At 43.0% G+C, this 23,000-nt stretch overlaps 2 protein-coding genes across 13 annotated transcripts in view; one reads left to right on the top strand and one right to left on the bottom strand.

The window, feature by feature from the left end:
- Positions 1 to 23,000, bottom strand: part of LOC126949689 (uncharacterized) — a 101,982-nt gene that overhangs the window by 1,287 nt on the left and 77,695 nt on the right. For 2 of the 3 annotated variants that reach the window (XR_007723882.1, XR_007723884.1), the window contains exons 3-4: positions 7,862 to 8,002; positions 990 to 1,259 (exon numbers count right to left, since the gene is read on the bottom strand). The gene's annotated coding sequence lies outside the window, so the exon portion shown is untranslated. The remainder of the gene's footprint in view (positions 1 to 989; positions 1,260 to 7,861; positions 8,003 to 23,000) is intronic. The other variant, XR_007723883.1, reaches the window with a different exon arrangement.
- The window catches only part of CALD1 (caldesmon 1), a 238,412-nt gene that overhangs the window by 148,768 nt on the left and 66,644 nt on the right, over positions 1 to 23,000 (top strand). The window contains exon 1 of one of the 10 annotated variants that reach the window (XM_050782385.1): positions 8,043 to 8,336. The exons of 8 other annotated variants lie outside the window; for them this stretch is intronic. In XM_050782385.1, the coding sequence (XP_050638342.1) occupies positions 8,284 to 8,336 (53 nt within the window). In that variant the 5' untranslated portion in view covers positions 8,043 to 8,283. Of the gene's footprint in view, positions 1 to 8,042; positions 8,337 to 23,000 lie in introns of those variants that run through there. One more of the 10 variants, XM_050782388.1, reaches the window with a different exon arrangement.

Genomic DNA, 23,000 nt, shown 5'->3' with positions numbered 1-23,000 from the left:
AAGTATCATCTATTATATTTTGTTGTTGTTGTTGTCTTCATAATGTGTTAATATTAAAAAGCTTTCCAGATGGCTTCTGGCTTTGAAATGAGAAAATTGAGTATGTTTTTTTACTAAATATTTTCCCTTAAAAACCTGCCAGGCTGGTTGTTATTCTATAAATTAGCGAGATAAAAAAAAGGCCCCATTTGCTTTTCTTGTTTTAATCTTAATAAGAGCTTGATTTCACTGCTCAATAACGTCAAAGTAAAATAGCATCTTAAAATGGAAAAGCTCTTCTCCTACTCTATTTCTAATCTCCTGCCTTAGGCTACCATCATAAAGGTACCTAAGATTCTACAGAAGAGCATTTCTGAGAAATACAATGCATAAGGGTCAAATTGCATTAGGTATCCCAGATTGAAGCAAGTGGAGTCCAACTGTAATCCACAATATTAATGAGTATAAAGAAAGAATGGCCAGTAGAAGCTGGCCGCGGTGGCTCACACTTGTAATCCCAGCACTTTGGGAGGCCAAGGCGGGTGGATCACCTGAGGTCAGGAGTTCAAGACCAGCCTGACCAACACGGTGAGGTCTCTACTAAAAATACAAAATTAGCCGGGCATGGTGGTGCATGCCTGTAATCCCAGCTACCTGGGAGGTTGAGGCAGGAGAATTACTTGAACCCAGGAGGCGGAGGTTGCAGTGAGCCGAGATCACACCATTGCACTCCAGCCTGGGCAACAAGAGCAAAACTCCATCTCAAAAAAAAAAAAAAAAAAAAGGAATGGCCAGTAGAAACCTGCATGACTGCCAAGTTCAATACCTGGTTTGGCCCTGGGGATCTAGGAATATCCAAATGAGACAGACCTTGAACTCAGGGTTGGTTGAGTTTCAAGGTGGTGACATGAGATTTATGGCTTGAATCTCAGAGTTGTGACATGAAAAGTATTCTCTCCACTTGGAGAAGTGTTTCCTCATGTCTCCCCTTGGCTTGGGTAAAATATTACCTGTGATGATTTCACCTCCCTTTGCTCTGACTTTACGCTCATGAAGAAGTCTCTATTGACTGTGCAGCTTCCTGACATCCTGGCTTGGGGAATGGGAGGTGCCCTGGTTGGGAAATGGGAGTTCTCCAGGCACTGAAGACAGACGGCATTTCTTCTATCTTAATTGGCACTAGAGATGATGGCATCGGTCTCTTGTGCATCTGTGAGTTCATCAATCTTCCTGATACCTGTTGACTCTTGAACTCCCAAGATCCAATTTCTGGTACAGAACTGTTATGAATATTCCAAAAAAAAAAAAAGGCTAATCTGTAGAAACCTTTGGAAGAACAAGCAGCATCTCTACTCCATCATTGTCCTTCTTCACCCCAGAGGGAACAAATGACAAGTATTTACTGGCCATCTGTTACATACAAACACCCTTCTAGGCTGTATCAGGTGCAAAAGTGGTGGTAGGAAATATCCCTTCCAGCAAAAATGTTACACTGTAACTTATTTGGTAAAAACAAGTATATACACAAGAACAATGAATAAATAAGACTCTGTGTATTTGTGTTTCTCTTTCTTTTCTTTTCTTTCTTTTCTTTCTGTCTCACTCTGTCACCCAGGCTACAGTGCACTGGTGCAATCTCGGCTCACTGCAGCCTTCACCTCCCGGGTTCCAGTGATTCTCGTGCCTCAGCCTCTGGAGTAGCTGATGCCAGGCTAGCCTTTGTATTTTTAATAGAGATGGGGTTTCGCTAAGTTGGCCAGGCTGGTTTCTAACTTCTGACCTCAGGTGATCCACCCACCTCAGCCTCCCAAAGTGCTGGGATTACAGGTGTGAGCCCCCACGCCTGGCACCATACATTTATTTCTATCTATAGATATCATAATCAAGTGCTGATCCCAGTCAGATGTGATTATAAAATATAACAGAACCCCCCAAAAAGAAGGAAATCAATATTTTTTAAGACTCACTGGAAAAAAATCTGGATTTGATTCCAGTATAAAAGCCATGTGTAAATTTAATATCCAGATGCATAAAGTGGACACCAGCAAATAAATTTATGGTTGTGGAAATATTTAGATACTTTGAACAAGAGTGGTACACCCTGAGAATTCTGTGGCTTATGAACTAATATATGCTTCCTTTGAAGATTTGACCTTTTCTTCTGCACTAGAATTATCTCCTGAGTCCTTATAATAATTTCCTTCACAACCCGTACCTATGAACAACAAATCTACATTCTAAAATATAGCACTATGGCTTAGATTCAGTTTCTTATGGGTCGAAATCACATTCTTCATGTACACACTTCTTTCCTGGAATTATGTAAAGCAGATATTATTATTATTATTTTCACTGAGACCAGAACCAGGATTTTGTAGATGTGCACCAGCCACCATTCATTCAAAATCGTTAGAGCCCTGCTATTTCCAAGCACTGTTTGTTGTTTTAAAGATACGTTTCAAGTTGGAGGGCAGAAAGGAGTTAGAGGCATGATCCTTTTCAGATAGAAACTTTTCAAGAAAAGAAAATAGTCCAGTTGTTTAAAAACCCTGGATTTTAAAAAGAGCTTAGAGAGTCGGCCTAAGTAATTGGTGCAAGACAGTTTAAACAGAAACAGGGAGTCTCACAGCAAGTTGGCTGGAGGGGCTGACTCACACATTGCAACATAATTATTTCTCAAATAACATGCAAACAAGAGTGGGCTCGGCCGGGCGCGGTGGCTCAAGCCTGTAATCCTTGCACTTTGGGAGGCCGAGACGGGCGGATCACGAGGTCAGGAGATCGAGACCATCCTGGCTAACCCGGTGAAACCCCGTCTCTACTAAAAAATACAAAAAACTAGCCGGGCGAGGTGGCGGGTGCCTGTAGTCCCAGCTACTCGGGAGGCTGAGGCAGGAGAATGGCGTAAACTCGGGAGGCGGAGCTTTCAGTGAGCTGAGATCCGGCCACTGCACTCCAGCCTGGGCGACAGAGCGAGACTCCGTCTCAAAAAAAAAAAAAAAAAAAAAAAAAAAAAAAAAAAAAGAGTGGGCTCAAGCTTTTTGGTTTCTCTCTCCCTAACAAGATAAATTAGAAAGAAATAGTCAAATCCAGGAAGACTTCATAGAGGTGAGGCCAGGAACTGGTTTGTAAAGAACCACGAGAATTCAGAGAAGCAAAAGGAGTAAGCGTGGGCATAGGACTTACAAAGCAATTCATTTGGAGAAGAAAAAAGAAAAAGCAAAAACCCTGGATGTAGCACAAAACTGAATGAATGATCTCTCTAAGAGATGCTATTATCAATGTGAAAATGATGTTAGGATGTGTTAACAGGAACGTGGCAGGCAGCACTGGGACTTCAGCCAGGCCTTGGTCAGCTTTTATTATGTCCAATTTTGGTTTCCTGTTTGAAGAGTTGTTATAGTCAGGCTGATATTAAAAGGATGGAAAATAGGCATTGGCGTCTAGCCTAGAAAAGACGAGACTAAAGGATGACTTAATACCTGTGGCCCTCGTAGAGATAAGTAGGTTTCTATTTCAGCAACAGGAAATCTAGTTCGATAACAGGATAAATTGAGCGTGAGAGTGATTAAACACTGGGACCTTGATCACAGGATGTCACCTACTGAAGTTCTTTAGCTCTACTGCTTTCAGAGTACTGTTCACTTTCTGTCTTGTAGTAGAATTTTTATATACATGTCTTATCTCCCTTTGGGACTGCCCTTCTTATCTTTGCATCCCCCACAGCACTTAGTGCAATGACTTGCTTGTAGTAAACATTCCAATAGTGCTAAGCGAAGCAAAGCAAAAAGGAATGTGCTGTGACAAAATAAAACTACATGGTCACCATTATAAGGATAATAAGGGAGTGTCACAACCCAAGCCCCTATTACAGGCCTAGAGATAGATGAGGCAAAGAATAATTAAGAAACGTGTATCAACACAGGCCACGAAGAACCACTGGCAGACTAGGGTGAGGAGTAAACTGTGATTTTTCCACAGCAGCCCCTACATTCAATATCAAAGGACATTACAGAGCAGCATAGTTTAAGTGAACATATTCAACATCATGGCAGAGGCAGGGGATGGGAGATGCCATCAGCTATGGGGGAAGACGATGAGAGGCCAACAGAAAGGAGGAAAGAGATGCTGCCTGTGACTATGGAAACTCCTTTACCTACATTCCTGTTCACCTTGGGATGGGGGAACAGCTGTCTAGGCCAGATTTTTTGCCTAGTTCTAAGAGTATGGAGCCTATGAATTTCTTCATAAGAAAATTTATCTCCAACAGCCTTTTCAAATGTCCCCTTTATACTACCTGTACTGTTGCCTCCCTAGTGGTAGATTTCCCTTAGGTTTATGTGAGTTTCTGTAGGAAGTGAATGACTCTGTGCATGTTGTGTGTGTGCATGTGTGCATATGCATGCATGCATGTATGTGTGTCTCTGTGTGCACATGTCTGTATGTGTGTGCATGTGTGCGTATGCATGCAAATGTGTGTGCATACATGTGTATGCATGCCTGTGTGTATATGTGTCTGTGCATGTGTGCGTATGCATGCATGTATATGTGTGTGCCTGTGTGTGCATGTGTGTCATAAGTGCATTAGGGTGTGTGCACAGTGCTTCCCACATACCTCTTTTTTCCCTAGGAAATTGTTCCAAGGTAGAAGCTATTCTTAAACAACCGCTGCAGACTCTAAAGTCTGGAACAGATCATGTGGTCCGGTCTCCTACCTCCATGAAGTAAAGTTATTTTTAAAAAATCATATTTTCTTAATAAAGGACCACCCTGTGGTAGGAGCTGTTCCTTTCTATTACACTGACCTTCCTCAAACCTTCCCAGCCCAGAATCTCTTTGATGAAAAATTAAACAATAAAGTATACAGAAACAAAGGATGCTATGAGTAATCTCAGAGTGGCCCAGACTTTCATTTTTCCTAGTAAAAGACTCCTGAAGCATCATCAAATTCACAATACCTATTATCTTGCTGAAGGATGACTGGCCCACTTGTTCTTGGTGCCAATGAATAGTCATTAGTTCACTTCTCAGAGACACCAGTTCTGGCAGCTGGACACTGGGTACCATTCTCTGCTATGCAGTGAAAGCACACAGGCCTGTAGGTCTCGGCAGGACCAGAACACTGTGCACAAATAACCTTTAGATTGTTATTTCTCAATCCTCTCACCTTGCCTCTCCAGCCCCAGCCACCAGGTCTCAGAGGACTCTTGGAAGCACTTGCCTGGCCCAGCCCTGCTCTGAGCTTGTGATTCACTTGTTATCTCCATGCATCTTCCCGCACTGCCTGTCTTTCATTGGCCTTTGTGCTCTTCCTGTTCCCAGAGAGTGTCTGAACCAGGTCCAAGACTCACTTCTCTCTTCACTGTTCCCATGTTGGTACCCTACCAGGTAGCACGAGTTATAACACCACTGGGTTTTACTATCACAAACTAAAGACAGACGGCTGCTTCCCAAATGCATGCCCCCAATAACAAAGGAGGGTGTGCACTGTTTCCTTTTCCCTCTTTTGGCAGCTAGGGAAATAGCCTGGTGGACATCCTGTGTACAACTGGCAATTAGCACACTTTCTGTACATGGATTCTGCACATGTGTGGAAGATCACTAAATTCTTGCTCTCCTCCATGGAAAACACTGACCAGAAAGAACCACAGATTTTTTTTTTAGGTTATTCCATTTTATGAACCTATTCTGAATATGCCAAAAAACTATACTTGTCACCTCAGAATTGGAGTGGGGGGTTGGGGAGGAGGGAATCAGGAGGTGATAGCTTTCTCGCAGAGCTGCGACAAATAACTACAAATTTGGTGGCTTTAAACAACACAACTTATTATGTACAGTTCTATAGGTTAGAAGTCCGACACAGGTCTCACTGGGCTAACATCAAGGTGTCAGCAGGGCTGTGTTCCTTCCTGGAGGCCCCAGGAGAGAATCCATTTCCTCGCCTTTTCCAGCTTCTAGAGGAAGTTACATTCTCAGGCTCTTGGACCCCCTCTCCATCTTCAAAGCCATCACCAGTCTAACTGTCTGCCCACCCCGAAGATATAGCTCCCCTAACCACAGCTGGGAAGGGGTCTCTGATTTTAAAGAGCCATGTGATTCATTCCAGTACACCTGGACAATGCAGGATGCTCTCACCATCTCAGTGCCTTTAATTTCATCACAACTACAAGGTCCCTTTTGCCACGCAAATTAACATGTTCTCAGGTTCTGGAGATTTGGGGGAAACGTTATTCTACCTACCACAGAAAGCCACTGACTTTTGTAAGTAATTGAAGAGAAAAAATTAATTGGGCAAAGTTCGGGAGAAAGAGGAGCGGCAGAATGCCTCGATACATGTTTCTGTCTCAGTTCTAGCGTGAGAAACTCAAGACAAGTCAGTGTGTATTTAAGTACTCTTGTGTGAAGGCAGACATATCTCTATTTTATGAGTGTCTTATGTGCTACTTTTGTCAATATATGTTCAGTGATCATATGTGTAATCAGAGATATTTAAGTGCATATATACATAATGATATATGGAGATAATTAACTTTAAGTTTATTAAACTGTATTTACTCTATAAACTATGACTTCATTTTTTGTTTTGTTTTGTTTTTTTTTTGCTTTTTGGGATGGAGTCTCACTCTGTCGCCCAGGCTGGAGTGCAGTGGTGTGATCTCAGCTCACTGCAACGTCCGCCTCCTGGGTTCAAGCGATTCTCCTGCCTCAACCTCCCAAGTATCTGGGACTACAGGCACCCGCCACCAACCCCGGTTAATTTTTATATTTTTAGTCGAGACGGGATTTTACCATGTTGGCCAGGCTGGTCTCGAACTCCAGACCTTGACCCACCCGCCTCAGCCTCCCAGAGTGCTGGGATTACAGGCATGAGCCACCTCACCTGGCCTATAAACTATGACTCTGATGACCGCATAGTATTTAAGCAAGAAAACAACCAAAATGTTCTAGCTAAAGTGAAGAGAGCATTTAACCTAACCCAGTTAAACTTTAAGTTGAACACAAGAGTAGCAGATGCAGTTCAGCTCCATGACACTGGGTGAGTTGTCTAAATGCTCTGTGCTTTGGTGTCCTTGTCTGCGTGTGATATGAAGCCACAGATCTCAAAGATCGCTTTCATTCTGTGAAAGTGCTCTCAATGTGTGAAGTTGACTGTTTCTCTGGCTATTTACCAAGAGAATAATCTTAACCCTACTTTGTGGAGATCTGATTTGTTCTCACTTGACCAAAAGCCAGTCCCACGAGCAGCTTGGTACCCAAGCACCAGTCTGTTTAGTACTCATTAGAGATGAAGAACCATATTCATAAGTCAAGCTGAGAGGGAGTGTCATCTCCAGACAGAATCACCACCACCCCCTCCTCAGGAACTGGAATTTGGCTGCTTTCCAAGCCACTGCTGACCAGGCTCCATTGCCCAGCTTGGCTGATGAGATCACTGCCAGAGTACCATGGGTGCAGACGGGGCCTGCTGTTTCAACATGTTCTCCGGAGGGCTCTTGCCCACATTTCTTGGAGAGGTGTGAGCACCAAACATGCTGAACCATCCAGCCCATCACTGAGCAGGGCCGTCTCTCTTCAACCCTTTTCATTTGGTTTGCATTTGTATGTCATGCCTCCTTCCCTGGATAAAAGGGATAAGAGGAGTTTCTCAGATTTGATATCTCAGTGGGAACTGTTTGCTTTGGAAGCCACCTACACCAATGCTAATTGAGAACAGAGCTCAGAATGGGAGCCTGAGAACTGCACCCGGATGAACTTTTTGGTGGGCTGATTTCTGTTGATCTTGTCAGAATTAGGTTGTATATGCCTGTAATACCATGATCAACTGTTTTCCAAAAGGCTGAGCAAATGCATCAGTGTCTTTTTCCTTTGACCAGTTACTTACCTTGGAAAAATTATTTGTAGTTAAGCATATAAAGTCTTCATCAGGAAAGCTACTGGGGATCCTGGCCTCACTACCCAGCAATAACACTTCTGGAACTCTCGAAGCAATCAGTGCTCTTTAATCGCTAAACAGGATGGGCTTCTATTAGAGAGATTACAGTAAAAAATAACAATCAGCTCTCTGATGATCCTGTGAGGAGGGAACGGGTGGGGAGGAGTAGATTTGGCTGAGGACAAGCCCAGACTTTCGTCACAGGGACAGACCAACGTGTTAACACAAAGGGAGAACACGGGAGCATCCTGCACCGTGCATTTCAGCCACAGATCACATGGCCCCTCCGCGGGCCCGGCCCACGCCCTGACCGCCCGGCCCAGCCAGGTCTCCGTACCTCTCTGCCCCGCCGCCCCTTCCCAACTGCGGACATGCTGGGTGGATCCGGATCGCATGGAAGACGCAGCCTGGCCGCGCTCTCCAAGTGAGTCCTCATTTTGCCTCTTTGGTTTTTCCTTTCTTTTCTTTCTTTCTTTTTTTTTTTTTTAAACAAACGAATTGTTGTTAAAAAAAAAAAAAAAAAAAAAAAAAGTGGGAGTGGGAGGGGAGAGGAGGAGACACCAGGCAGGAAAGGAATGCAGTGAGTGTGTGAGTTTCAGACCTGTCTGAAACTTTCTGGTTTCCACTTCATGGTTGCTCTGATTCGCTGGTTTTTCTTGTTTCCATTTTAATGGTGGTTTGTGGACCATTTGCCAGGAGTTTATACCTAGGCACGGGGTTTCTGCGTTTCAAATACCAATCCATAAAGCATTGTGTTTCTAAAGGTCTGCTGTTAATTTAGACCTTAGCCCTCCATTCAGAATGATCCATTGGCAGGGCTCAGAGATTTTGGCTAAACCACACATTGCCCAATCCTTAAAGTAAACAGCCAAAGCCCTCAATATACTGACCATCTGACTAAGACAGAACAAGACCCAGAGCATATGCTATTGATCAGGGAATTGTTCAGATAACGGGCTCCAAGGGTTTAGGATCATGAAATCCTGGAATGTTAAAGCCAGAACGGAGGCCTTTAGACTCTTTGGTGCAATGCTCTCGTTCAACAGGCAGGGAAACAGAACCCAGAGGGGTAACTCAATTTACCCCAAAGCAGACAACAGTCGGTAGCCAAGCCATGGCTTTGTACTCTTCATGCAAAGGGCCATTTTCACACTGGTGTTTATGAGGTTTGAAAAACTTACTGGGTCTTGGGAAAAGGTACCGCACAAGAATTAGAACACCAAATGGCCTTTCAGTAAATCTTTTCCATTTTTGAGAGTTTTGGCACCGATTCAGCATGACAATTGTTGTTCCAGTTGTTCCAGCGTTTGTACAACAGTTAATCAAATAAACAGAGGAACTCATCAGGGTCCTAAAAACAAGACCCATGTCCATTACATTAGCAGATCTCTTGGATAACTAGTTTCTGTAAGTGTGGTTATTCACATGGGAGCGCTCAAAGGGACTTTAGAGGTTATCTGTATAGTACGGTGTTTATCAAACTTTTTTAAAAATCAAATTTGATCTTAAAGGGAATGCTATTGTGTGAAGGAGATGTTCTGGTTAAAGAGAGAAGGTTTGGGATCTAGAGCTCCTCGTCCTCACTCTACTCTCCAGTCACAGCCCACTGCACAGTTGTACCCCACTCCTCATCCCTCTTCTACCCCACCTCCCCTCCCTCTCCATCAAAACTTCCTTGGAATCCTAGGTCTCCATGGAACAGTTCAGAAACCACTGATCTCATTGAAAGCCTTCATTTCAGATGAGGAAACTGAGGCACAGGAAGGGCTTGCCCAGGGTCACACAGCTGATCCTCAATGGAGCATGGGATGCTAGGAAAAGAGCCCAGTGTGGCTGGCTGTCTCTCTTTCTCTCAACTCATGGTCCTGACACTTGTTTCCACTCCTTCATGCCTTTGGTTCTATCAGTCTCCTTTCTCTGTGTCTCCCTTCTCTGTTTACTCTGCCATTTCCTGGATTTCAACAGCTATTGCCTCTCACTGGGATGGTTGTCATTGCCTGCCATCTGGTCCTCGGCCTCTCTCTCCCCTTTCTGATCCAGTCCCCTACAGACCCCACCCTTGAAGATAAAGTCCATTCTCCTTATTACAGCATTCAAAGTTCTCCATCATATACCTTCAATATTCCTTCCCATTCTGACTTCCGCCAGGGAGAATGTTAAAAACATTGCGGGGAAATAAATAAATGATGGGCATAATTTTATCAGATTCTGCAGAAATGACAAAAGAAATGCACACAGGGATGTCGAGATTTGTAAAAAGTATAGAAGTACCTGATCCAGTGAAATAAGATCACTCACAGCTCCCCATACTCAGCATATACAAGCCACCACTGTTTCTGGACTCATTCTATTCCCTACACAGGGAATACCCTCACCCTCCTGTTTCTGACCTCCTTCCTGTTTTGCAAGGCCCTGATCAGATGCTCCCTTCCTCTATAAACCTTCCTCATTCCTCACTTCTCTCACTCTAATAACCGTTGCCCATCCTTCTTTTATTAGCTTTGTACCGTCAATCGAGGAGAATGACGAGGCAAGTCTCAATCATTTTAGGAGGTTTATTTGCCAAAGTTAAGGATGTGCCTGGGAGATAGGTCTCTGCCTTTATCAGAAGATGATTTTGAGGGCTCCGTATTTAAAGGGGAAAGGGCAGGGATATTGAGAAGTACACAATTTTCATGTAAGTGAATCTGCATTTTTTACATAAGATCACATAAACAAAAGGGGCAGAGGAAAAATGCGGGGAATCTGCATTTTACATATGACAACAGACAAAAATGGGGTAGGGCAACACTCAGATATGCATTGGTGTCTGGTGGGCCAGGGTGACTGCACTTATAAAGATAAGCTGTCCATTTGCATTGCCATGGTGAAGTTTTAACAGCTCACTAGGAATGTCCTTGTGGACAAAATATGTGGAAGGCTTGTATTGCTTTTCACCTTGTAGCCATCTTATTTAGGAACTAAAAGGGGAAGACTTTGAGTGACCCAGTTCCCAGCTTGACTTTTCCCTTTGTCCAAATGTGTTCAGGGTACCAAAATTTAATTTCCTTTCACAGTACTAAAGTTATTGTTGAACACAGCTATCTTCCCTCCCAATAAATGGTACTTCACTTAAGGGCAGGAATGATTTTGAATCTTTGAATCTTCAGCATCCAGAACAGTGCTGATGCTCCAGAAATATTCTTTAAGTTTCCTATTATTGAGTAAATCAAACTCAGTTCACCTTAGTTTACATTTTTCATTTGAGCCGTTTGAACACACAAAACCTTCACTCCTTTTGCTTTGCTAGACTGTACTAGGTTAAATGCTGAAACAGGTGCCCAACAAAATGAATTCTAAGTTCCTTTGCATTTCCGTCAGATAATTTATCTTTGTTTCATCACCTGTAGAGCAAGATTGGCTGTGATTTTTTAATGAGGCATGTTAAAATTCCTGAATGCCAAGACCTACACAAGGGCCATGTTATTTTCAGGAGCAGGTGTGAATGGTTGCTCAGTGATTTAGATTTCAAGGTGTTGAATTTGTTCCTACCAAGATTCTGAGAGATTCTGTACTGAGAGATTCTGTCACCTGCAGTTTAATATTTTCACTGGTGCTTTTATCATTTTCCCAAAGCCTAAGGAAGTTTACTTGCAACAAGATTTGGGGTTTCCTGTAAATATTTGTTTTAGTCCATAAAGGGTTATTTTTCTTATAGAGAAGTGTGCTTTTATGTATCCTGAAGCTGAAAGTTAAAAGTTGTTTTGTGTGTGTTACATTTTCTAACAAACATGGAAGGGCATGTAAGTTGTAAAATCATGGGGTCAAGGAAACATAGGAAATTATTTAGTTCATCCCACTGTTTTCTGAGGGAACTGAATCCAAAACAGTGCTGGGAAATAAATAAATGATTGGCAGAATTTTTAAAGATTCTGCAGAAATGACAAAGGAAATGAACACAAGAATATTGAGATTTGTTAAAAGTTTAGGAATGCCTGGTTTATTCAATGTTATCAGGAAATGTAGCATTATAGTTATGCAGAATGCTAAATTTTGTTATATATATATGTGTGTATATGTATTTAGTGGAAACTCTTTGCCTTCATTAAAACAGATATTACAATACATTTAAAACATTTTCAAATTGCTAGGAGTTTTCCTTAGGAACGTAGTTTTTTAATCATGCTGTAAAACAGTGATACCTCAGGGGATAAGACTCCCATCCAAAAATGGGTCCAGTTATTATGTGATGTCTTCCATCTACTTATTGATGCTTTTAAATCTCTTCTAATACCTATTAATGCATCTGCCTCTTGTGGTCCCACTCCCTGTTCTGCTGTAGCCAAGAATAATAGGACACCCATCTGTTAGAATTACGTTCAAAGTAAAAATCAACAATCTGGTGAGAGAGGTCTTCTCTCTTACAAAGTAATGGGCATTTACATTTTGTGACTATTGGTTTGTAGGCCAAACTGTTAAATATAGTGAACTTCAGGTTTCTCTTCAAAGAATCAGTATGTCAGTATGTTCAGCTCTCTTATTCTTTAATTCTCCATTTTAAAGTTTAACTTCCCGGTTCTCTTTGCCCACTTGCTTCTAGTTTCAGTAAACAACTTTCCCACCAGTCCTAATCAGTAGTTCACATCTGTTCCCCTGGTCACCTGCTCCGTCCTGTCTCATCCTGGTCACCTGCTTTGACCTTTGACCTGAGTCACCCTTGGTCACCTGCTCTGACCTAAGTCACCTTTGATTACCTGTTCCTAACCATCCTTCCCGCCAAACTACTCACCCCGCCACTCTGGCTCATACCCCTGCCCTCTTTAAAATAGCCAGTCGGAACTGGCTTAGACGGTGCGGTCCAACCCTAGCCAATAGGGAATGACACAGCAGTAGGGGCTACCTGCATCAGGAATAAGAACTCCTGCTCCTCCCCTGTCTAGGTGTGCTCTTGCCATTGTTCCATCTTCAAGGGGCACCCTTTCTGCAGAAAGTAAAGTTTGCCTTTCTGAGAAAATTGCATTTATGTTTGAGTGCCATTTCTTTGCGGCACTGGGGAACAAGCATTTTACGTTTCTAACATTGACCAATTTTGCCTACTTTTTAGTTCAAAGAAAGGTTTTAAATGATCTGGACCCCTTATCTGGTCAGGGATAAAACTGCTACTGCTGTTTATAGATTAAAAATAAGAAAGAATGGCAGAGAAATAGGTCACTGTGCTTTGCATGTATTGGGTACTCTATACATGATATTGCAGCACTGCATGAACAGTGGTGATTACGGAGGTGGTCTTGACCTTCTGTATTATGTGTCTTCTCTGCAAATGGCCAGCCCACGCACATTCACACTGGTTCAATACCTGGTGGCCACAAGCCTTTCAAATCTGTTGATGCTATCTGCGTTTTTCCCTCTCCTTACCTTTGATCTATTGAACCCTTGAAATGAGCCCTGCCTATGCTGCTTCTCACATTCCTCTTAGCCCATCAAAATCACTTTATAGAGACAGGCCTAACAGTGGCAAGAGGAATGAGAAATGGGAAAGAGGTCCTCTGTCCTCTGGAGGCGAACTTACCCCTGGCATTTTTAACCAGACTAGTGAGGATCCGTTTCCCTATAGAAACACAGCTTCAGTTCTCCATACCAGCTTCAGACATACCTTAGGTTTAAAAAGGTGGTTGTAGGCTGGCCTGAGAGCCCGAGTACCATGTGTCATGGTGTTGAAAGTTTCAAAAGCCAATTTACAATGAAAGTCTTAGAAACAACCTCTTCATAAATGTAGTGCTGCCTGGATCTATTTCCAAGCCTAATTGAATTTTTAAGAGGAGTCTTTAGAAAATCTGTAAACCTGACTCATTTAGTCATTCATTCAGCAAATACTCATTGAGGGTTTCGCATTCTAGTGAATACTGCTGTACTCACTGAGCATTAAGAACATCAAAAAGGACAAAGCACAGGCTCTGGCCTCAAGGGTTCTGTTGTCTTCTGACCTCCCACCCAGCTTAGCATTATCTACATCAATATTCTCAGTTTTCTTTTTGTTTCCTATGACCTTCTGAAATAAATGCATTTTATTTTGTAACTCCAGTACCTATACACTATATATGTATATACATTTGAAACAAAAATTTCACAAAACAGTGCTCACCCTTGCTGTGTACAATGTCATCTGGTATTTTCTATACGATTCTATTTCATTTTAAAATGCTGGTCACCCACTAAATAGATTTCAGAAGCTGCAGATGGGTCCCAAACCGAAGTTTGAAAACCAGTGAACATACCACATGACCTTGGTATCTGGTCCCTGCCTTCAGGGCAGCTTAGGAAACTATGTTGGCTGGTGACCACCCAGGCTGCCAGCTACATGGGTCAGCATGGAGGTTTTTTGTTTTTGTTTTAATTTAATTAGTTTCGTTTTTTTTTTTTTTTTTGAGAGAAGGTCTCTGGTCACTCAGGCTAGAGTGCAGTGGCGCAACCTTGGCTTACTGCAGCCTCAACCTACTGGGCTTACGCGATCCTCCTATAGACGTGTGCCAACATGCCCTGATAATTTTTTGCATTTTTTTGTAGAGATGGGGTCTTGCTATGTTGCCCATGCTGGTCTCAAACTCCTGAGCTCAAGCATTCCTCCCACCTCGGCCTCCCAAAAGTGATAAGCCTCCACTATCTTGGCTTACTGCAACCTCTGCCTCCCGGGTTCAAGCGATTATTCTGCCTCAGCCTCCCGAGTAGCTGGGATTACAGGCATCCGCCACCATGCCTGGCTAGCCTGGAGGTTTAAGAGAAGTTTTTTTGGATGGGAGTCAGAGGGTGTGGATTCTGGTCTAACTCCCTCAGTAATCAGCACTGTGATCTGCAGCAAGTCGCTTCAACTTGCTATGAAGTGGAGATGCTGATGCCTGCTCTGTGTAATTTACAGGGTGAGCAAGAACATCCAGTATCATAATGTGCATTAAAGTGTGCAGAAAAACATTAAATACAGAGCACAGGCAAGTTATTATTAAACAGTCTTACTTTTACAATTTAATATCAGAGGAACAACTTGGAGGGACCATTTGTTCTTTGTAGATCTGGGAAAGGATTCTTGAACAAGGCTATAATATGATGCCACTTCATAAATGGAAATCTCAGGGTGGCATTTGTTTGTAATATTAAAACTAGGTTTGAATTGAAGAAGCTCAGCCAAGTTACCCTGGTCCCTCTTCCCTTAAATACTTTTTTCTGGTTTTATTTTTTATCTTTATTTTTTTGAGATGGAGTCTCACTCTTATCACCCAGGCTGGAGTGCAGTGGCAAGGTCTCGGCTCACTGCAACCACCGCCTCCTGGGTCCAAGAGCTTCTCCAGCCTCAGCCTCCCAAGTAGCTGGGATTACAGGCATGATTTTTGTATTTTTGTAGCAACAGAGTTTCGCCATGTTGGCCAGGCTGGTCTTGAAATCCTGACTTCAGGTGATCCGCCAACCTCAGCCTCCCAAAGTGCTGGCATTATAGGCGTGAGCTACTGTGCCTGGCCATTTTTCTGGTTTTAAAATCAAGGAAGCAACTAGGTGGTCGCTGGGATTTTAAGTCATGAGCCTATTTGTAAAGGAGTGTGTTTTGCCTATCATCTGCTCTAACCCAGTAGATTTATAAACACTAATTTCTACTGTTTGTTAGACCATTTTTTATTAAAAGCAACTAATAGTAAATAAAAGCAACCACAAATAGAGATAATTTTATCAAGAAGAGTTTAAAACAGTAAACTTTTAGATCAAATATGGCACTTTCCTCATTTATCTTTCACTTTTCCTTTCGTAACTATACTAAACCTCATCTTACACAGACATTGGTTAGAACAAATGCTTCTTTCTTTTTTTTTTTTTGAGACAGAGTTTCACTCTTGTTGCCCAGGCTGGAGTGCAGTGGCACAATCTCAGCTCACTACAACATCTGCCTCTCAGGTTCAAGCGATTCTCCTGCCTCAGCCTCCCGAGTAGCTGGGATTACAGGCACCGCCACCACGCCTGGCTATTTTTCCATTTTTAGTAGAGACGGGGTTTCACCATGTTAGCCAGGCTGGTCTTGAAATCCTGACCTCAGGTAATCCACCCGCCTGGGCCTCACAAAGTGCTGGGATTTCAGGTATGAGCTACCACGCCCGGCCAGAATGTTTTTTTCAAGGCCTGCTGAATTCCTATTCGTGGCCTAATCTACCCTAGAGCTGTGCCTTACAGGCTAGCTCTGCCTGCTGCATTAGCTCTTCTTTTCTCTACCTTTTCATGTCTGTTTATTGATCTTTCTTTTTTGTTTTTGTTTTTGTTTTGAGACAGGGTCTTGCTCTGTCTCCCAAGCTAGGGTGCAGTGGTACTATCTCGGCTCACTGCAGCCTCAACCTCCTGGCCTCAAGCAATCTTCCCACCTCAGCCTCCTGAGTAGCTAGGACTACTGGTGCGTGCCACCACTCCTAGTTAATTTTTTAAATTTTTTTTGTAGAGACGAGGTCTCACTGTGCTGCCCAGGCTGGTCTCAAACTCCTGGACTCAAGAGATCCTCCTCCCCTGGGCTCCCAAAGTGTAGGGATTACAGACATGAGTCACCACACCCAGCCTGTTTGCTGATCTGTTTTTAAAAGGAATGTCTACATTCACCTTTTCTAGGACTCAGTTCTCCAAATCACTCTACCTTTCACTTTGTAAGTAACAGTGGGAAAAATAAAATAACAATAAAATAAAATAAAAACAAAACTATATTCACCCCAAAGAGAAGAAAATAATTGACCCCTTTTGCCCTTTAAGAGTGAAAATATTCGTTACACAAATCAGCAATGCCCACCAAAGGCCACTGCTCACCAGCTCTTAGTGTAGTTTCCAGAGAAAACATCCAAAATGCATAAAAGTTAAGCAGTTTTTTATACCCAGCTTTAAGCTGATTTCATGACTGTCGTATAGCTTCTTTGTAGATACTTTCTGCAGCTGTTTCATGAATGTCATGGTATGCCTGCTAATTGAATTGAAAAAGACTGAGTTCACACGGCTTTTGAATCAGTAAGCTGAAGCCCAGAGGAGTTAGGTACACTGGACTGGAAGCAGAAGGGAAGGCTTTAAAGAGCAGCTGATTGTTCATCTTCACTCATAGCTGCACTGCAGGTTGCACAAAAGAGTCTCAGCACCCCTCCGGCTACCCAGGCCTAGCCCTCGCAGCACTAAATGGGTACATTCTTGACAAATAAGAAACTGGGGCCCGGTAACGCTGATTCCCACATCTGTATTTAGATCCCACTCATGACTCAGTGTATGACCACAAGCAGGTCACTTAATGTCACCGGCCTAAGTTTCTCCATCTGTTAAAGGTGTCTATTGTCTGTCTTATAGGTGTAAATGAAAGGAACTAGCTATGCAAAGTACAGAAACCACAGTGGATGCCTGATCAGTGTGACATTTCCATCGTTTCCCTTTCCCTCTGAACACTCCCCTCCCCAAAGACCCATGAAGAGAAATGGCATGATATCTTCTCCCAACAAACTGATAGATACCGGGCTGAAATCAGCGGAATTCAATTTGTGATTGGCATGCATTTATTAAAACATCCTTCCGCTTTCAGGAAAATTAGAGCTCTTTATTTCAGATGGAGTTATCTCATTGGCTTACTATTTAAAATCAGAATTTGTACCACTATACGTTGGCTGACTGTGATGTTAAAGGAAACTTGCTAAAAACTGATTTTTTTTTTTTTGGCAAAATATAGAATTACTACTTTTCTTGGTGGGCCTAAACCAGATTCAGTGCCAAGAGGGAAGTAGGAAGAAGTAGGGTTTTTTTTTTGCCAGCAGATGCCACCAATCTTGAAGTATTCTGGACAAGTGAGGAGAGCATAAATTAAGACCGTTGACTTCAAAATCCAGATAAACTTGAATCCAAATCCTAGTCCCATCATTTTATCAACTATGTACCCTTGAGCGAGTTACTGAATCTCTCTGAGTTTCTCAGTTGATTCATCTACAAAAAGAGGAAGATATATGTAAAGTGGCTAGCATAGTGCCTGGTGCTTACTCAGTGCTCAAGGGTTGGGAATGGGGGGAACGTACGTGTTTAACAATAATTATTGCCATGAACTGGGTGCATAGGAGATGAATCTGGGGGAGCTTCTGGGTAATCACAAAAGCATGAGTGACTGTGATGAGTTGTATTAGTTTCTGAGGGCTGCTTTGCTTGTAAATTACAAAGTACCATGAGCCAGGTGTCTTAGAACAATAGACACTTACTGTCTCACAGTTGTGGAGGCTAGAAGTCTAGAATCAGGGTGTCAGCAGGGTCATGCTCCCTCTGAAACCTGTAGGGGAGGATCCCTCCTTGCCTCCTGTAGCTTCTGGTAGCTCCAGATGTTCCTTGGCTTGTGCCAACATAACTCCAGTGCTTCCATAATTTCGTATGGCATTCTCCCTATGTCCCTTAACAGAGGCTTCGCTCTGTCTGTGTCTGTGTTTGTGTCCAAAGGGCACCAGCCACACTGGATTAGGACTCATCCTAATGACCTCATCTTGATTACATCTGCAAATACTCTATTTCCAAATCAGATCACATCCTGAGGTACTGGGGGTTAAGACTTCAACATAGTTTTGGAGGTGGAGGAGACAGTTCAACCCATCATCTGAGTGTACATACTTCTAGATTAAATGCAGCGAGCCTGGGCATTACCTCTACATTCTAGAATCGGCTGAGGTCTCCACACATTGGGCAAATTTCCTGCAACCTAGGGAGGCCTATTGTGAAAAATGATATTGTGATATTGGTTAGCTTTCTAAGTGAATATTTTCTCGTCACAAAACAGCAAAAGTTCCCTAGACTCAAGCATAGGCAGGGACTTTCCTTTGAACCTCACCGAGTGAAGGGCAACCAGGAAGTGTGTGTATGTCCATTCACCCCAAAGGAAACAGCCTTGCATCATAGATTGAGCCATCCCAGGTCTACATAAGTTCATACCATGGGGAATATTTTTCCTACTTGCTCTCCCTTTCCTGTATACATGTTCAAATGTCTGACATTAATGAAACATTCAGTGTGATCCAGGGAAGTATTATGAGTCTGTTTTTCCTGAATCTGAAGGTTTTGGGGCTGGGAGGAAGATCATGTAAACCACCCCCTACTCCCAGGGAATGGAGTGGCTCTGTGATCCAGCTACCCCCTGGAGCCTAGGAAGGCTTACGTTTCATGAGCCCACCTCGGAGCTACAGGGAAATCTCCATCCAAGATCCCCAGATACCAGAGGACAAAAGGAACACAGCAAAGGGAAAAACTGAACATCCAAAAGAATAAATTTACAATCTGCAACAGAAGGCATCTGAAAAAGTCAGGTGGGCTGCCACTTCAGTGTAATGAACCACTCACCTAAATAAATAGTACAAGGTTCTGGAAATTGTTGAAACATGATTATTAACAAAGTAGAATCCTTTAATCCTTAAACTGACTACTGTTTCCTTTCCTAGGGCTACCTTAACAAAGTATCACGTACTCTGTGGCTTAAAATAACAGATTGTCCTTCAATAGGTGAATGGATAAAGGACTTCAGTGGATGAGTGGATAAATAAACTGTGGTGCACCCAGACAACAGAATATTACTCAGAACAAAAAACAAATGAGCTATTAAGCCATGAAAAGACATGGAGGAAACATAAGTGCATATTACTAAGTGAAAGAAGCCAGTCTGAAGAGGCTGCATGCTGTAGGATTCCAACTAGGTGACATTCTGAAAAAGGCAACACTATGGAGATGGTAAAAAGATCAGTGGTTTCTAGGCACTAGGGCAAGAAGGGAGGGATGAATAGGCAGAGCACAGAGGATTTTTAGGGCAGTGAAAATAGTTGGTATGACGCTACATTTGTCCAAGCCCATAGAATGTACAATGGCAAGAGTGAACCCTAATGTAAACTATGGACTTCGGGTGATTCTGATGTGTCACTGCAGGTTCATCAGCTGTAACAAATGTACTACACTGGCAGGGGATGTTTATAATGGGAGAAGCTGTGTGTGTGTGTGAGACGGAATATATGGGATGTCTCTGTATCTTCCTCTCAATTTTGCCGTGAATGTAAAACTCCTCTACAAAAATAAAGTCTTTAAAAATAAATAAATCACAAGTAGGGTTGGTTCCTTCTGAGAGCTGTGAGGAAGACTGTTCAACGCCTCTGTCCTCACTTCTGGTGGTTTGGCAGCAAGCTTTGGCATTTCTTGGCTTGTAGATGCGTCACTCCAATCTCTGCCTTCACGTGGCCAAGACTGTCTCCCTGGGTCTCTTCTTAGCATCTGCCCTCTCTGCAGGTCTGTCTGTGTCTGAAACCAAATGTCCCCTTTTGATAAGGACATCAGTCATATTGGATTAGAACCCACCCTAATGACTTCATCTTCACTCAGTTATCTCGGTCAAGTCCCTGTTTCCAAATAAGACCACATTCTAGGAGACTGGGGGTTAGGTCGTCCACATATCATTCTTTGGAGGACACAACTGAACGCATGACAAATACTGAAAGATTTTAAAATTTTCATATGTGGTTTCATAGTTTAATTCATAAGCAGTAAGTGGGATAGGCCAGGCGTGGTGGCTCACGTCTGTAATCCTAGGACTTTGGGAGGCTGAGGTAGGCGGATCACCTGAGGTCAGGAGTTGGAGAACAGCCTGGTCAACATGGCGAAACTCTGTCTCTACTAAAAATACAAAAATTAGCCAGGCGTGGTGGTGTGTGCCCGTAATCCCAGCTACTTGGGAGGCTGAGGCAGGAGAATCATTTGAACCCAGGAGGCAGAGGTTGCAGTGAGCCAAGATCATGCCATCGCACTCCAGTTGAGCTACAGAGTGAGACACCATCTCTAAATAAATAAATAAATGCAATAAGTGGGATAATTATTGAGTACATTTAAAATGCCAGCTGGCCATGCGTGGTGGCTCACACCTGTAATCCCAATACTTTGAAAGGTTGAGGTGGGAGGATTGCTTGAGCCCAGGAGTTTGAGGCTAGCCTGGGCAACATGGTGAAATCTCGTCTCTACGTAAACTAAAAAAATTAGCTGGGCATGGTGGCACACACCTGCAGTCCCAGCTATTGAGAGGCTGAGGTGGGAGGATTGCTTAAGCTGGGAGGTTGGTGTTCTCGCCACTGTAGTCTGGCCTGGGTGACACAGTGAGATGGTGTCTTAAAATAAAAATTAATAAATAAAATGCCAGCTGGCTGAAGTTTGTTGGGGCAGGGAAGACAGCTGGGTCCTTCCCTCACAGGTAAATACCTGTCTAAAACCATTGGGTCTAGGCAGCTTTTGCTGCTTTGTGATCAGGAAGTATTCGCTTCTTAGAAAGCTAACTAATCTCCCTGCATCGAGCTCTGATCCATCAATTCTCCATGAAGTCTGGGTATTAAACCAGCCCCAAAGAAGAACAGAAAAGGGGATTATCCTCTTCCACTAAGACACATGCCTTTTCTGACATGGGAAGATAAAGCTCTCTGATGATAAATTTCCAAGTACATTTTAATGAGAAATGACATGGATTAAGAAAGAGATAGAGAAAGTAAGAGATGAAAGGCATTCCATTTATTGGACATTTTTAGCCACAGTTCTCCTTGTATACCCCTCAAAAAAGAAAGAAAAAGTAGTCAACAGGGAGGAACAAGGGGTCACAAAAAGGAGATAAGAATTTTCACCTACATTTATTCTGCATTTCTCAGCCTTCTGTGGTGTTACTATCATCAGTGAAAAGGCATTTAAGATCCTTAAGTTAGAAAAATCTTTTCTGCCCAATTCCCCACTTCTTGTTTGGAAACAAGAACATGCTCTGCAAGACCTGTAAGCACAGATTTAATTTCCATCATGATGATGATGATAAAATTATAAAAATGGTGAACATTCATATAGTACTAACTATATGCCAAGCTACTGTGCTAAGTACTGTGCAACTATTCGTTCATTCAATCCTTACAACTCCACTATGACTTCAGTGGTTAGCTAATGTGTTACCTCCATTTGCAGATGAGAAAAATTAGGCCAGAGAGGTTCACTCAGTTGCCCACCTCCTCTCGGCTTGGGTGTGTGTAAGACTGGTGCCTGGTTTTTGGCTCCAGGCTCGCTCCTGGTGGCTCCCCTGGTCTCTCCAGCTTAACATGTAATGAAAGTTATTCCCTGTGTTTTCAGAGCTCTAACCGCTAGTCTTTGAGTGGGTGAATCTGGCAGCAGCTATATTATTACATCAGATCCTGCTTGATGAGCAAACTTCTCCTCCTGGAGGAGCAGGGCAGGAGGGCTGGAGAGGAAGGATCTAGCAAGAGACTTTGAGTTCTATAACTCTTTCCGTTAAATAACTAGCCCAGGGGTCTAAGTACTGCTTTACAGGCCCTAAAAAGAGGTCATGAGTGTACCTCTTTCCCCAGCAGGAGACATGGACTTCCATATAACCAGCCAATTATCTAACTCCATTGTTATTCTCACATGACTTTGTATGCCATAATTTTGGACCTCTCTCTCTATTTTTTTTTTTTTTTTGAGACAGAGTTTTGCTCTTGTCACCCAGTCTGGAGTGCAGGGGCACGGTCTTGGCTCACTGCAACCTCCTTTTCCCAGTTCAAGCGATTCTCCTGCCTCAACCTCCCAGGTAGCTGGGATTCAGGCACCCACCACCATGCCTGGCTAAATTTTGTATTTATAGTAGAGACAGGGTTTCACCACATTGGCCAGGCTGGTCTCGAACTCCTGACCTCAGGCGATCCACCCACCTCGGCCTCCCAAAGTGCTAGGATTACAGGCGTGAGCCACTGCGCCTGGCTGGACTTCTCTATATCTTAAGTTCTAACCCCTGCCCTTTCAAAGCCAGAGAACTGAGACCTGGAAAGAAATGAATGGGCTTTGCTGTCGTGTAAAGAGCCCCGACTTTGGGGTTGGCCGGGTGATGGCTAAAATGCTGTGTGTGTAATCCTGGGCAAGTGATTTGACTTCTCTGTGCCAGGTTTGCTCATCTAGATTGTAAAATAGAGCAATCATGTCTATTCAATGTTGTTCTAAGGATGAGATGAGATGTATCTGCCTGGCACCTTGTAAGTCCTGCACAAATGCAAGTTATCACTGTTAAGTAAGCTTCACTATCCTGTAAAATAATTTG

The sequence above is a fragment of the Macaca thibetana genome, chromosome 3 (genome assembly GCF_024542745.1).
Source record: "Macaca thibetana thibetana isolate TM-01 chromosome 3, ASM2454274v1, whole genome shotgun sequence".
Taxonomy (NCBI): Eukaryota; Metazoa; Chordata; class Mammalia; order Primates; family Cercopithecidae; genus Macaca; species Macaca thibetana.
The sequence above is the reverse complement of the archived record's forward strand: the minus strand, read 5'-3'. Positions and strand labels throughout refer to the sequence as shown.